Genomic DNA, 12,741 nt, shown 5'->3' on the forward strand with positions numbered 1-12,741 from the left:
TAAGCCTATTAAGTTGGCTGCGGCTGACATTAACCATAATAAATGAAAGGTAAAAACCCAAAAGTAGGGTTAGGTAAACGTTGTAGAAGAACTCAACAAACTTTTATAAACTTAATGTGTTCCCGCTTTGACTGGGTCAAACTACATAACTAATCCGTCTATTGTCAAACGTAGCTATTTATTTGAACTAATCACAACTAATAGCTTTATTTAACTACTTACATTTTCGTAATAAACCGAACCTAACAAATTTGAATTCATTGTTGAATTTTGTAACCACTGTGAAACTGCACAAAAAATACTTTTGTTTGCTTGCACATCAGTCAACGCAACATAGTTGTATGTTAGCATATGCATGGTACAATGGGTCGTATACGCAACCTGCTAAAGGAACATTCCCTTTATTTTAATCCTGTACTTACTCTCTCTCTCTCTCTCTCTCTTAGAACCCAACACACCTGGCAAATTCATTGTGTGGTTCAGGAACGAGACAACGCTGCTGGTGCTGTGGCAACCGCCTTATCCAGCGGGCATCTACACACACTACAAGGTCTCGATTGAGCCGCCCGATGCCAACGACAGTGTGCTGTATGTGGAGAAGGAGGGCGAACCTCCCGGTCCGGCGCAGGCGGCCTTCAAGGGTCTTGTGCCCGGTCGGGCGTACAACATATCGGTGCAAACGATGTCTGAGGATGAGATTTCACTGCCAACAACGGCACAATATCGCACGGTGCCGTTGCGACCGTTAAATGTGACATTCGATAAAGATTTCATCACATCCAATTCGTTTCGGGTGCTGTGGGAGGCGCCCAAAGGCATCTCCGAGTTTGACAAGTATCAAGTGTCGGTGGCCACAACGCGACGACAGTCGACAGTGGCCCGTAGCAATGAACCGATTGCCTACTTTGATTTCCGTGACATTGCCGAGCCGGGCAAGACGTTCAATGTTATTGTAAAGACCGTCTCCGGCAAAGTAACCTCGTGGCCCGCCACGGGCGATGTGACATTGCGACCGCTGCCGGTGCGCAATTTGCGTAGCTTCAACGATGACAAGACCAACACAATGATCATCACCTGGGAGGCAGATGCGGCAAGCACGCAGGATGAGTATCGCATTGTGTAAGTACGGATTGACAGAGTCCTGAGAGATTCATGTGATCGAATTTAAACTTCCTGCCAAATTCCTGGAGTTTCCTCTTCGATTACTGATCAAAATGAAACTTCCTGTCGAATTCCTGAAGTTACCTCTTCCGGAACTAACCGAAGTTAAACTCCCTGTCGAATTCCTGAGGTTATCTCTTTCGAAACTAATCAAAATTAAGTTTCCTGTCTAGTTACTCTTACGGAATTCATATAAATAAAATTCCTGACGAATTCCTGAGGCTACCTCTTCCGCAACTAATTAAAATTAACTTCCCTATCTAGTTATTTTTCGGAATTCATCTAAATTAAATTCCCTATTCAATTCCTGAAGTTGCCTCTGTCGGAATTAATCAAAATTAAGCTCCCTGTCCAATTCCTGTGATTGTCGCTTTTGGAAGTGACTTCAATTCCTCTATCAGATTTAACCTAAATTAAACTTTCTTTACGCTTAGCTACCACGAGCTGGAGACGTTTAATGGCGACACCAGCACTCTGACCACAGGTCGCACTCGTTTCACACTCGAGAGCCTGCTGCCAGGCAGAAATTACTCGCTCTCCGTGCAGGCTGTCTCCAAGACAATGGAATCGAACGAGACGAGCATTTTTGTGGTCACGCGTCCCTCATCGCCGATCATTGAGGATCTGAAGAGCATACGTCAGGGCCTCAACATAAGCTGGAAGAGCGATGTCAACTCCAAGCAGGAACAATACGAAGTTTTGTATTCCCGCAACGGAACAAGCGAGGTGCGCACCCTCATCACCAAGGAGTCGCGTTTAGTTATCAAGAATCTGCAACCAGGCGCTGGGTACGAGCTCAAGGTCTTTGCCGTTAGTCACGAGCTGCGAAGCGAACCACACGCTTACTTCCAAGCAGTCTGTGAGTACACAATATATGCAACATTTATTTCCGCAACTCAATTTTTCAAATTCCCCTTTGTTTAGTTCCCAATCCACCACGCAACATGACGATTGAAACAGTGCGCAGCAATTCGGTGCTTGTGCATTGGTCACCGCCGGAAAGTGGCGAGTTCACCGAATATTCCATACGCTATCGCACCGACAGTGAACAGCAGTGGGTGCGTTTGCCTAGCGTACGCTCCACCGAAGCCGACATCACAGACATGACCAAGGGCGAGAAATACACCATTCAAGTGAACACCGTCAGCTTTGGCGTCGAAAGTCCTAATCCCCAGGAGGTCAACACCACAGTGCCGCCAAATCCCGTCTCGAACATTATTCAGCTGGTTGACTCGCGCAACATTACGCTGGAGTGGCCCAAACCCGAGGGTCGCGTCGAGTCCTACATCCTCAAGTGGTGGCCCAGCGACAATCCCAGTCGTGCACAGACCAAAAACGTTTCGGAAAACAAGTCGGGTAAGTACGTCAGAGGAGTCCTCTGGACTAGATCTAAAATAAGTAGAAATGTGTGTGAAGAACAACGACAGAATCGATTCTAAACATCAGGAGAAAGCAGGAACATTTTGGAGATATACCTAAGACAAAAACGGAAACAATAGAATGAGAATGCATGAAAAACAGTAAGCTGTTGAATACTCCCGTCGAGACCATCTAAACTAAGTGGATATATTCAAGAGGAACAGCGAAAGTATCGATTCTAAGCTTCAGCAGAAATATGACCATTTCGGAAGTTTCCCTAAGGCAAAAACAAACAACAACTTATAAAAATCCGAGAATGAGAAACCATGATAGAAAGACGACTGTTGAATGCTACGGTCAAGCTGGTCTAATCTAAGTAGAAATGTGTGAGAAGAACAACAAAAGGATTGACTCATAGTTTTGGATGAAAGCAGAAACATTTCGAAAGTATCCCTAAAGCAAAAAACAAAGAAGTAATCGAAAGTAGAAAGCAGACTGTTGGCTCCTGACGAGCAGGTCTAATCTAATTAGAAATGTGTGAGAAGAATCGCAAAAGGATGGATTCTAAGCTTCCGAAAAAAGAAGGAACTGAAAGAAAAATACCTGAAATGGTATAGGGCTTAGGAATGCATAACAAACAGACCATTAACAAATTGTGAAAGCTATTGAGTGCTCTGTAGTAACCCAGAAAGGTACGGACTCAGTAAGAAAGCCACACAAATAGAAACCAAGTTCCACAATCAAATATAACCCCTCAAATCAATAGCAAGGCGTTTGAAAACCGAAATTCTTAAACACAGGAACATCATTGCCCAAAATTTGTCATATCAAATAAACCCTTAACTTATAAACGACTTTTTGTTACCCGTTTTCTTGCAGCGGACGATCTGTCGACGGTGCGTGTTCTCATTGGCGACCTGATGCCCGGACTGCAGTACAAGTTCGACATTCAGACGACATCCTACGGCATACTTTCAGGCATTACAAGCCTTTATCCCCGCACCATGCCACTCATACAATCCGATGTGGTGGTGGCCAATGGCGAGAAGGAGGACGAACGGGATACAATCACACTGAGCTATACACCGACGCCCCAGTCGTCATCGAAGTTCGACATCTATCGCTTCTCGCTGGGCGATGCCGAGATCAAGGACAAGGAGAAGCTGGCCAATGACACCGATCGCAAGGTTACATTCACCGGCTTGGTCCCGGGACGTCTGTACAACATCACCGTGTGGACGGTGAGCGGTGGCGTCGCCAGTTTGCCCATTCAACGACAGGATCGTCTATATCCCGAACCGATTACACAACTGCATGCGACAAATATTACGGATACGGAAATCTCGTTGCGTTGGGATCTGCCCAAGGGCGAGTACAATGACTTTGACATTGCCTATCTGACGGCCGATAACCTCCTGGCCCAGAACATGACCACACGCAACGAGATCACAATCAACGAGCTGCGACCCCATCGCAATTACACCTTCACCGTTGTGGTGCGCTCCGGCACCGAGTCATCGGTGCTGCGCAGCAGTGCACCGCTCTCGGCGAGCTTTACGACCAACGAGGCGGTGCCGGGACGCGTGGAACGCTTCCATCCCATGGACGTGCAACCGAGTGAGATTAACTTTGAGTGGTCGTTGCCATCGAGCGAGGCGAACGGCGTCATAAGGCAATTCTCCATAGCCTACAGCAATGTGAATAACGCCAGCGATGCGGGCGCTCAAGACTTTGATTCCGAGGAGTCGTTCGGTGTGATTAAGAACCTCAAGCCGGGCGAGACGTATGTGTTCAAGATACAAGCGAAGACTGCCATTGGCTATGGACCGGAGCGTGAGTACAAGCAAACGATGCCGATATTGGCGCCACCTCGACCAGCCACTCAGGTGGTACCGACTGAGGTGTATCGCAGCTCGTCAACCATACAGATCCGCTTCCGCAAGAACTACTTCTCCGATCAGAATGGTCAGGTGCGCATGTACACGATCATTGTGGCCGAGGATGATGCTAAGAACGCGTCCGGATTGGAGATGCCCAGCTGGCTGGATGTGCAATCGTATAGCGTTTGGTTGCCGTATCAGGCCATCGATCCATATTATCCATTCGAGAATCGTTCGGTCGAAGACTTTACCATCGGCACCGAGAACTGTGACAATCACAAGCTGGGCTATTGCAATGGTCCGCTCAAATCGGGCACCACATATCGGGTGAAAGTGCGCGCTTTCACCGGTCCCGACAAGTTTACGGACACCGCTTACAGTTTCCCCATACAGACAGGTATGTTTAAATTGGCAAACCTTACGCCCGCCCCCGCACCTAATCATTTAACAACCCTTATCCACTTTAACCCCTTATCGTATGTCTTGCCTTTTTTGCATGTTCATAATAGAACTGCTGAGCTCACCGGGTAAGACACCTTATTGCGTTTTCATCATCAACAAAAACAAAAACCTGCTGCTGCTGTTCCTTGCATTTAACTAATTAACTCTCTTTCGCTTTTGCTTTTATTCCCCCCCCGAACGAACTAGATCAAGACAACACGTCGCTGATTGTGGCCATCACGGTGCCGTTGACCATCATCTTGGTGCTGCTGGTCACACTGATGTTCTACAAGCGTCGACGCAACAATTGCCGCAAGACAACGAAGGATTCGCGTGCCAACGACAATATGTCACTGCCCGACAGTGTCATCGAACAGAATCGCCCCATTTTGATCAAGAACTTTGCCGAACATTATCGCCTAATGTCCGCCGATTCGGACTTTCGCTTCAGCGAGGAGTTCGAGGAACTTAAGCATGTGGGTCGGGATCAACCTTGCACATTCGCCGATCTACCCTGCAATCGTCCGAAGAATCGTTTCACCAACATTCTCCCCTATGATCATTCGCGCTTTAAACTGCAACCGGTTGATGATGACGAGGGCTCTGATTACATCAATGCCAACTATGTGCCCGGCCATAATTCGCCGCGCGAATTCATTGTCACCCAGGGACCTTTGCACTCCACACGCGACGACTTCTGGCGCATGTGCTGGGAGAGCAACTCGCGTGCCATTGTCATGCTGACGCGCTGCTTCGAGAAGGGACGCGAGAAGTGCGATCAGTATTGGCCCAACGATACGGTGCCCGTCTTCTATGGAGACATCAAGGTGCAGATACTCAACGACAGTCATTACGCCGACTGGGTGATGACAGAGTTCATGTTGTGTCGGGTAAGTTCTTCTTCTACTTCCCAAGTCCGTCCTGCTCGCTTTCCTTTCCTTTCCCTTCCTGCCATGCGCGCCTCATTTTTGACTTCCTTATGCAGGCTATTCCAATTCCTATTCGAGGAATTTATGCTATTCACTTCTTAAAGTTGTTAATTCCATATATTCCTTATCCTAATACTTTCCTCATGCAGGCTTTTCGACTGCAATTCCTATTGAAGGCATTGAATCCTATTCACTCCGCTAAGTTTTGAAATCCATATGTTCCTTGTCAATGTCTTATTTATCGATTTTTCGTTTTATTCTCAATGAATGAAGCTATTCATGTAAATTCTTCTCTTTGTTTAAGGAGCATTCCTAATGATTACCAATTGATCTTTTCCCCTATCCTGTGGGCATCTTTGTTTTATCCCCATCTTCAATTTTTATGATTCTATTAAATTTTCCTTGATTTTATGTGCTCTCATATCCGTTGTATTCTTTGTCCACTTAGTATATTTCCATTCTTCTTTGTTGAATAGGAATTCTGTCGCCCTTAGAAGTTTTCCTCGTATTTCCCAATTGATCTATTCAATCTTTATTGAGGAGAAATTCTATCTCCCTTTGAAGTTTTCCTCGTATCTTTATTGATTATTTATCTGTATCCCTTAAAAATGTTCCTCGTATTTTCCAATAAAGCTTCCCAGTCTTTACAGAAGAGGAACTCTGTCTTCCCTTAGAAGCTCTCCTCGTATTTCCCAATGGATCTGTCCAAGTTTAATCAACACTTCAACACCTGTTTATCAATTAAAATTCAACCTTTTTTCCCCTTTGTTCTCTTCTCGCCCACAGGGCAGTGAACAGCGCATCCTGCGACACTTCCACTTCATCACCTGGCCGGACTTTGGAGTGCCAAATCCGCCGCAGACGCTGGTGCGATTTGTGCGCGCCTTCCGAGATCGCATCGGTGCCGAGCAGCGTCCGATACTGGTGCACTGCAGCGCTGGCGTTGGCAGATCGGGCACCTTCATCACCCTCGATCGCATACTGCAGCAGATCAATACGTCCGACTACGTGGACATCTTTGGCATCGTTTATGCCATGCGCAAAGGTCGGTTCAAAATTGGGGGTCTGAATACAGAACATTAATTTTCCCTTCATTGCATTGCAGAGCGCGTTTGGATGGTGCAAACCGAGCAGCAGTATATCTGCATACATCAGTGCCTGCTGGCGGTGCTCGAGGGCAAGGAGAACATCGTGGGACCCGCCCGTGTCATGGAAGACAACGAGGGCTTCGAAGGTATGTACCCAAATTTCATTCCTTCCCTTGTTCCCTATTCCCTACACAAAAAATTATGTTGCCCGGTGCTGGGCCCGCTTTGGTTTTTGGTAAAGCGACTAATCCTAACCTGAAATTCCTAAAACAATTAAAAGAAAAATCCACAATTTGGTGACGGGTTCTCTCTCTCTCTCTCTCTCTCTTCTAACAAACAAATTTCTGCTAACACAAAATACATTGCACACGCATCATCAAACAAAACAAAAAAAAATGAAAATGAGTAGGCGGCGATGGTCAAATGCAGCAACAAGGCGCCATTGTGGCGACCATTGAGGAACATCATCAACATCATCTACATCAGCAGCTGCTGCTGCAACCGGACGAAGCCGAGGCGATCGACGATGAGAACGCCGCCATACTCCACGACGATCAACAGCCGCTAACGAGCAGCTTTAGTGCTCACATGACAAGCTTTGGGGCAACGAATGGCTTGGGACTGCAGTTGGCCTCGAATTCGATGAGTTCGTTCGGTGTGGTGGGCAATAATAACACCTCGGCGGGATCGACGGGAGGTGGCGGACAGGATCAGACGTCACAGGACAGATGACATTCGGTTGTCAATCAGAGTGATAACAACAATTCGGTGGTTATTGTTCTGGTTGACAACAAGCCCAGCTCAATGATCTGCAAGGAGGGCAGCAGCATCGATATCGATGTGAAGAAGGAGCCCAATCAAGTCATTGCCCCCAATGGGGGCTACACAACATTGCAGCATCGTCGCAAATCCCAACTGATCACATTTAGCGCCAGCTCATGTGACATCAAAAACAGTCTGAGCCATGAGCTCATCACAACAGCAGCTGCAGCGAATTCCTCCGCTGCGAATTCCGGTGGAAATTCCGGTGCCGGTAGCCAACGAGCGAGTCGGGCGAATGTGCGTCTCAGTTTCGCCGAGGAGGATGTCATGATATTGCCCCCAGCTGTGGCAACGAACACAGTTGCACCTCCGATGGAAGATGATGTCTTTCGTCGTCGTCGCTCGCTGCTCAGCGAAGTGGAGCTCGGTGTTGAGGCGGGTGAAGAGGGCGTCGAACTGCAGCTCGAGGAGGAGCTCGAGGAGGAAATAGAAGAAGAAGAGGAAATCGAAGAGGAAGATCTTTATTTGCACGACGAGTTCGAGACGCACATCGATGCCAAGTCGAATAATGCCAACGATGACAGCGGAGGCGGCAGCTATGAGGATTCCCATGCTCTGCACAGTTCGTTGGGTGGCAGCAATCGGAACAGTTTGGAGAAGGATGACGATGACATCGAGGTGGATGTGATTAGCACCGATGTCAGTTGCTACGATCAACTCTTAGGCAGCAGTTGCAATACGACGCGAAATGGCGATGACGATGACATTGCCACGCTCATCGGTGATGGGGATAATTACACCAAGCTATCGAGCAAACATCAGTCGGCTAATGCGGCAGCTAATGTGCCATCTAATGCTCAGCATAATGCTGTTACTGTGGGTGAAACAGGCAACGCAGGAGGCGGTGGAGGAGGTGGCGGTGGCGGTGGTGGAGGTGGTGGCATCATCTATGCCAATCCCTTCATGGGTTTGTAATCTTCTCATACTTGCTCTCCCTCTCTCTCTCTCTCTCTCTTTCTTTATTTTTGTATGTTATCTCTCTCTCTCTCTCACTCTCTCTGTCTCTCTCTCTATCTGTGTATCTCTCTGTCTTTTGCTTTTGTATGCCGCATGCAACTTGTTGCCGCTTTTTTTTTAATTTACTATAAACTTTTTTATATACTTTTTTTTGTAGCATGTTTTTTGTTTTGTTCTAATCAAAATGATCCAATATCTAATTTGTTTTTTTCCATTTTTACAGATGACGAGGGCATCGCGGAATCGGGCATGTAAATGACGATGTTTCTTCCTCATACCCTGCCCCCAACTTTGCCTACCCTCCGCAGCATCAGAAAACAAAAGGAAAAACACTACATAAAATTTAATTTACTTAAGTAATTCGAAAAGCAACGCTTGATATTATACTTGATACATCATATATATACATATATCGTACACCATATATATCGTATATCGTACAACGTACTATACGAAACCCACTCAAAAAAACATTGGATTGGATGCGCAATAATTCAACTTTTATACATACATCTCAGAAAAAGAAAAATCTAAAATATTTCGAAAAAAAAACAGAAAAATAATGACGAACTCAACTGCGGCTAGCCGAAGTTTTAATGCCCTTACAGAGAGTGCTTACAACTTCTAAATCTTACACAGATTATCTTACATAAGAAAAACTTTTATAAAATGATTGTATTTATTTAAAAATAAACATTTCATAACCTCACTTTAAATAATTCCCTCCCTAGCCAAGCTTAAATTTGTTATAATCAGATATAAAGAAGTTTTTCAAGCAAAAATATGTCCGATAAAGCAAACATATAGTACATATTCCAATTCCGATTTTAAAGATATCTGCAAATCAATAAGTTCCACGGTATAATAAAGTCACGCATTGCTCGCTCTCCGTCAAGGTGCGCTAAAGGGTATAAAATTAGAATATCTACTAAAAAGATCCAATCCTGTATTTGTATTTGTAATTTGTACTATCCGTATTTGTATTTGTAATTTGTAATCGCTGCTAAAATACTGATACTACCGATATTATATAACTGATTGTCAACCTAAACATATTTTTATTGCTAGCCACAATTTTTTGTAATGTTATATAATTATACATATATATATACAATATATACACTATATACCATAAATATATATATATATATATATATATATATATAGATATCAATATATATATATCGTATGTATCTTCCAATTTTTGTACACTAAATGTTAGTTGAAAACGACGAAGTTGATGAAAAGCGCTAATGGTTTTTTTTATATACATATATACTAAATATATATATACTATATATACCATATGAAGATTTAGGGTATATATGCCCGATATTGGGGCGTCAAATAACTACTAAACCGAAATGCTTGAAAATATATATATAAATTATATACATATGTACATATAAATGTATGTAATCAAATGCAATAATTCAGTTACATAGTTTTTAAATGATAACAACAAAAGAGAAAAGAATTAATTTTTAGACCATATTCCCCGTTTTTTTACTTTTTACCGATTAAATCTTACTTACTGTATATGTAAACAGTATCTTTGTATATGTGTGTAATTTTGTGTATGTATGTGCTACTTTAATGTTGTTTCTACATAATTAATATATATAGAATTTTATTTAAAAGTCATCGTTTTATTTTTGTGTTTCTTTTTCGTTCATTTGAATTTTTATCGATTTCGATAATCTAACGATAACGAATACGATGAGAGAAAAAACAATACATGGCTAACAGCGCACAATAACTGTTGAAAGCACAAGACGCTGTTAGCTTAACGAACTGTACACCGACAACAGCAGCACAACAACAACAAGAACAAGAGCAACAACAAACATGAAGAGAACAAATGACCAACGCATTTTGTAAGGCGATACTCATTTACAAACAGCAAACAGAACAAAAACAAAAATTTTACATTTCTTTTGCCTTGTATATGTATGTATGTTTGTATGTATAAGTAACGGAACTTGCATACAACATGGCTGATTTACATTTTAGTGCTCAGCAGGTGCCAAAGCAATACACACACACACACACACACAGACAAGCATAATCATGGAATAGGGAAGTGTGTAAAACAATAAACATGAGAATGTAGCAATAGAGAAAATGTAGTCAAATTAATTTGCCAGTGCAATAGAATGCTTTTAGACTAGGTTAATACTACACATCAACAAAATGCAATACTTACAACGAAAACAAAACTGCCCCTTCCCCCCCACACACACATACACACAAACACAAAGTGTCATACATACCATATATGCAAAACACATATGCAAACACATAACTAACAAGTCTGTAGTAGAGAACGCATACACATACATATGCTTGACTTGATATACATACATAGAAGCATAGACTATATATGAATGGAATACATATGCAAATGCAATATATACATATATAAATACGTATATATATAAATACACACACGTCTATATCATTGTAATAATTATTTGTAATGTTTATCAGTAGAATTATGATATGAAAATGAAAAATGCATATTAAAAACGCAAAACTCACCAAATGTATTCTAACGGAATCACTTTCGCTGTTTTATTTGGCGCCCTTTAACGCATCACTAGCAATGCAGTGGAGAGTATATTTTGTTTATCGATTGGAATATACTGCAAGCCAGCAGTTATCGATGGCAATCTAATGTTTGAATTAAAAGCGATGATTTTGATCTGACAAACTCTCGCCCGTTTTAGATCCTCTACATAAATCGTTTTTAATTTAGCTTTATTTTGCGCCCAATATAGATTGAGTTTTGATTAATATCGATTAAAATATACTGCAAGCTTTCACTTTTTTCGATGACATCTCAATGATTTGGCGGCTGATTCAAAGCGAGAATTTCGATTTACAATTTAAATTACGTCTTTTTTGTTTATAACAATTAAATATACATACATACATTATCTTACAAATTAGGCACAACAGAAATGAGGAAACTAAAGCTAATACAATCTAATTTGACGCCTTCATATTTGCCAGCGTTGCATCCAACTCAGACTGAATATGTTCGAATTGATTGAACAGCTGCAGGAGCTCCGGCTGCGTCATCTCAAAATTAATATCCTCGCCGGCGCCCGTCTTTAACTGCAGCACTGCCAGCGCCGTCTTCTCCCGTTGCTGGCAATGCGAGGCAATCTCAACATTCAATTTCCATGCCATGTCCTCAATCACATTCGACTCGTAGCGTTCGCTGGCCAAGTTGTTCATCATGGGCGTCGTTTGGCGCACCCACAGTCGCAATATGGCATCGATTTTCGCCTCGTCCTGCAGCTGGAGTTTCTCGCGCAGCTCACGCTGCAAATGACTTGGCTTGATGATGAACGTGGAGATGCGACGCAAAATATACGAGAATGTTTTGATCAGCAGCAGAAAGTCGGCACGCGGAACGCCCACCAAACGTTCCAGCTCCTCCAGCGTATATTCTGGTTCACTGCTTGTGCTGCTGCCAGCTCGCTCCGTTGTTGTAGTCGTCACACTGGTGCCCACTGTAATGCTGGGCGCTGGCAAACCAGCTCCACTGGCGCCACCTACACCACTGCTTGCGGCAGCGCTGCTCGAGGGGCTCATTTGACGATGCACATAGAGCAACACCGTTGTGAACGTTTCGTAGGGCAGTGCATTGATGATTTTGATGCCCTCGCGTGCCCTAAACAACAATATGAAGAAATAAATGCATTCAAGTCAATTTAACTTTACGCTTACCGCTCGGTGATCTTAATCCAGTTAATGCTCATTGCAATTGCAAATGTATCACAAAACAAAACAACAAACAACTTACAGAAATGCAATGATTTATACTGTCCAGTGTGACCACACCATATTCGATCAAAAAATATACCACAAATGCATTACTGGTTTGGTTACACTTCCGCTAACTAAAAATCCCAATTTCAATGCATAAAAATACCAAATTAATAAAAATGCAAATGACTGCAGTGTGACCAACGAGTACATACATTTTTTAATAGAAACGGATATCATGACAGAATCTGACAACGCTGAGAAAATATTCTTTGTTCGTTACAATTTTTCTACAATGTAAATGCACATACAAATTTATTCAGACAG

The 12,741-nt window shown here is 43.1% G+C and overlaps 2 protein-coding genes across 4 annotated transcripts in view; one reads left to right on the forward strand and one right to left on the reverse strand.

Moving 5' to 3' along the window:
* LOC132795512 (tyrosine-protein phosphatase 10D) overlaps positions 1 to 9,203 on the forward strand; it is a 66,823-nt gene extending 57,620 nt beyond the window's left edge. The window contains exons 6-14 of one of the 3 annotated variants that reach the window (XM_060806259.1): positions 447 to 1,119; positions 1,596 to 2,020; positions 2,086 to 2,517; positions 3,400 to 4,797; positions 4,910 to 4,927; positions 5,049 to 5,731; positions 6,557 to 6,815; positions 6,876 to 7,004; positions 7,268 to 7,692. In XM_060806259.1, coding sequence (XP_060662242.1) covers positions 447 to 1,119; positions 1,596 to 2,020; positions 2,086 to 2,517; positions 3,400 to 4,797; positions 4,910 to 4,927; positions 5,049 to 5,731; positions 6,557 to 6,815; positions 6,876 to 7,004; positions 7,268 to 7,590 — 4,340 coding nt within the window. In that variant the 3' untranslated portion in view covers positions 7,591 to 7,692. Of the gene's footprint in view, positions 1 to 446; positions 1,120 to 1,595; positions 2,021 to 2,085; positions 2,518 to 3,399; positions 4,798 to 4,909; positions 4,928 to 5,048; positions 5,732 to 6,556; positions 6,816 to 6,875; positions 7,005 to 7,267; positions 7,693 to 8,860 lie in introns of those variants that run through there. The other 2 variants (XM_060806260.1, XM_060806261.1) reach the window with 2 other exon arrangements.
* Positions 9,204 to 11,517: 2,314 nt separating this feature from the next.
* LOC132795569 (uncharacterized) lies at positions 11,518 to 12,536 on the reverse strand. The gene is made up of 2 exons (XM_060806365.1): positions 12,376 to 12,536; positions 11,518 to 12,319 (listed from the first exon to the last, which is right to left on the reverse strand). The coding sequence occupies exons 1-2, from the start codon at positions 12,405 to 12,407 to the stop codon at positions 11,626 to 11,628; spliced, it is 726 nt and encodes a 241-aa protein (XP_060662348.1). The 5' UTR covers positions 12,408 to 12,536; the 3' UTR covers positions 11,518 to 11,625.
* Between the last annotated feature and the right edge of the window lie 205 nt (positions 12,537 to 12,741).

This window comes from Drosophila nasuta, chromosome X, assembly GCF_023558535.2.
Source record: "Drosophila nasuta strain 15112-1781.00 chromosome X, ASM2355853v1, whole genome shotgun sequence".
NCBI classification, from domain to species: Eukaryota; Metazoa; Arthropoda; class Insecta; order Diptera; family Drosophilidae; genus Drosophila; species Drosophila nasuta.